At 37.3% G+C, this 2,357-nt stretch overlaps 1 protein-coding gene across 1 annotated transcript in view; it reads right to left on the bottom strand.

The window, feature by feature from the left end:
* Window positions 1–1,435, bottom strand: part of LOC106869742 (tropomyosin Por p 1.0101) — a 4,687-nt gene extending 3,252 nt beyond the window's left edge. The window contains exons 1-2 of the mRNA XM_052969121.1: window positions 1,349–1,435; window positions 171–249 (exon numbers count right to left, since the gene is read on the bottom strand). Of these exons, the coding sequence (XP_052825081.1) occupies window positions 171–249; window positions 1,349–1,435 (166 nt within the window). The remainder of the gene's footprint in view (window positions 1–170; window positions 250–1,348) is intronic.
* Window positions 1,436–2,357: the final 922 nt, after the last annotated feature.

Below are 2,357 nucleotides of genomic sequence, written 5' to 3' on the forward strand. Positions count from 1 at the left end.
ATATATATATATATATATACATATATACGACGGGCTTCTTTCAGTTTCCGTCTACCAAATCCACTCACAAGGCTTTGGTCGACCCGAGGCTATAGTAGAAGACACTTGCCCAAGGTGCCACGCAGTGGGACTGAACCCGGAACCATGTGGTTGGTAAGCAAGCTACTTACCACACAACCACTCCTGCGCCTGCGTATGTTTATTTAGTATGCAAAACCCTTCACTGTAACTATTTTTGCCCGCCGAAACCTATTGATGGTAAATTAAACTTAAAAGGTTAATACTCAGAAAGGTTATTTCTAAACTATAATTTAACTATTATTTATAAACTATTATTGCAATATAGAGTAACTTCCCCTTCACTACGTAACTACATGCAACTATGAATTTTTGACTGCCAAAAAAAAAACTGCGTTTCAAACTTTACTTTTTGTATTACTCAATCAAATGGAATGAACTTATTCTAAGATCTACGCTTTACTAGAATTTTCCTTTTTAATTTTCTTTTGTTTTCTTTTCTGTAGTGTCTAGTGCAATAATTATTAATACGGTATTTCGACTTACATGACAGAAATATCGGCAAAAACTAATCAAAAAACGGAAACAGGAAATATAAAGGTATTAATTAGCTTGGCATCCTTTGGAAAATGCCAATTTGCTTTGCTTTTTACTTGCGAGGCTGATTTTCTGCATTCTTCGTTTATTTTTGAATTTTGCTTCATGTGGTAAAACAATAGAAATTATTTAAATTCTTTAAATTCTACTAATATTGCCTCATTTTTTTTTTCTATTTCGTTTTTGCATATTGTCTAATATCTCTGAAGATCTACTTTTGTGGTAATCTTGCCAGCTTGCAATCAACTAACAGACAGAATCACTCCGAGGAAGACATGGTGTCTAAAGCCGTATCAAGTCAACCAATCCAGGAACCCTGATCACTTCAAACTGAAAACTGCCTGCACAAGGATAAAAAGGTTCTGAATCCAATGGGGCAGCCTCTCTCTCCAATCCTTCTACTACAAAATGAATGCCGTAGCTTTTTTCTTTGTCATTCCGTATTTTTCTATTCTAAATCCATATCTGGTTTTAATAACAGCCCCTGATCATTGGGTGCAGTCATTCTTTAACAAGCAACTGAACCAGGTTTCGAGTCTGATGGATAAATTTATATCCTGATGCGTTGCTTATCGCTGTCCCTTCTCTTGCTTAGAGCCGTTGTTTGCCAGAGAAAGTCATTCTCTAATAAGAAAGAGTACCTCTAGATATGGCAGGGGGCACAATCTGTGAGAAACGCTTCGGAGGTCTGTTCTATTTGTCTGGCAAACCTTCATTCGGCTACTGACCGTACCTCTGAACTACGAGGGTTTCTAATAATTCTCATTAAGTTTTCGTTTTCTTTCTCCAACTCAAATGTAACTTTGAATAAATCAAACATTCTTTTTTCATGCAGGATTGAATTAGTGGTATATTTTGATCAGGACCTAAAAGAGGCGAGAGTTCCAGCTGGTGCATCGGTCCAGGGAAGCAAGGAGGGACTCGTAAGTATCTGGTAGAACCTTCTAGATTCTTACCTGAAGGAAAAACGCACAACCACCCCACCTTTGAATTTTAAGAGGATCCTCTACCATTAACACCCTCCGGAGACTCGGCAGCAGTTTTAGCTCGATTAAAAAATTTGTCTGAGAAGCCCTTGCAATGAACCTACGAGTTATGGGTTTTTCTTCCTTTACTTCTTTTAGTCTCTGGAGTCCTTAAAAGGTCCAACGTGGTCGCTCTACATGCTAGAAATAACTGCCGAACCTCCCTCAGATGACTTGGGCTAAACAGCAACGACCTGCTAGCATATCGATCTTAGCTCAAATGTTTTCGTCCAAAATACTGCCTGGTCATGAGTTGTTGTTGTTGTTGTTGTTGTTGTTGTTGTTGTTGTTGCTGCTACTGCTGCTGCCGCTGCTGCCACCATCGCCGTCACCGTTGCTACAGCTGCTGCCGCTGCTACTGCTGCTGCTGTTTGCCACGGGTCACTTCTAATCGAGTAGACTTATTTATAAAAAGTGGTTCATCTCATCTCTATTAATTTTGTTTTGTTTTGTTTTCTTCTTACTTGTTTATTGTTTTTTAAACCCCGTGTATCAAAGAATACATTATACTATGTATCTTTTTTTGTAACGTTTTTTCTTTTTTTTTTTTTTCTGGATCCCTGAGTTTTCAACAACGAAGATTGCGATTTTGCTTAAAAAGAAAAAATAATAATAAAGTGTAGCTTTTCAAATTTTTGATTCCCAACATCAAATGTTTTTTTTATTTTTAACATTTTTTCTTTCGAATATTTTCTTCAGTGTGGATGTATGAGTGTG

Source organism: Octopus bimaculoides, chromosome 7 (genome assembly GCF_001194135.2).
Source record: "Octopus bimaculoides isolate UCB-OBI-ISO-001 chromosome 7, ASM119413v2, whole genome shotgun sequence".
Taxonomy (NCBI): domain Eukaryota; kingdom Metazoa; phylum Mollusca; class Cephalopoda; order Octopoda; family Octopodidae; genus Octopus; species Octopus bimaculoides.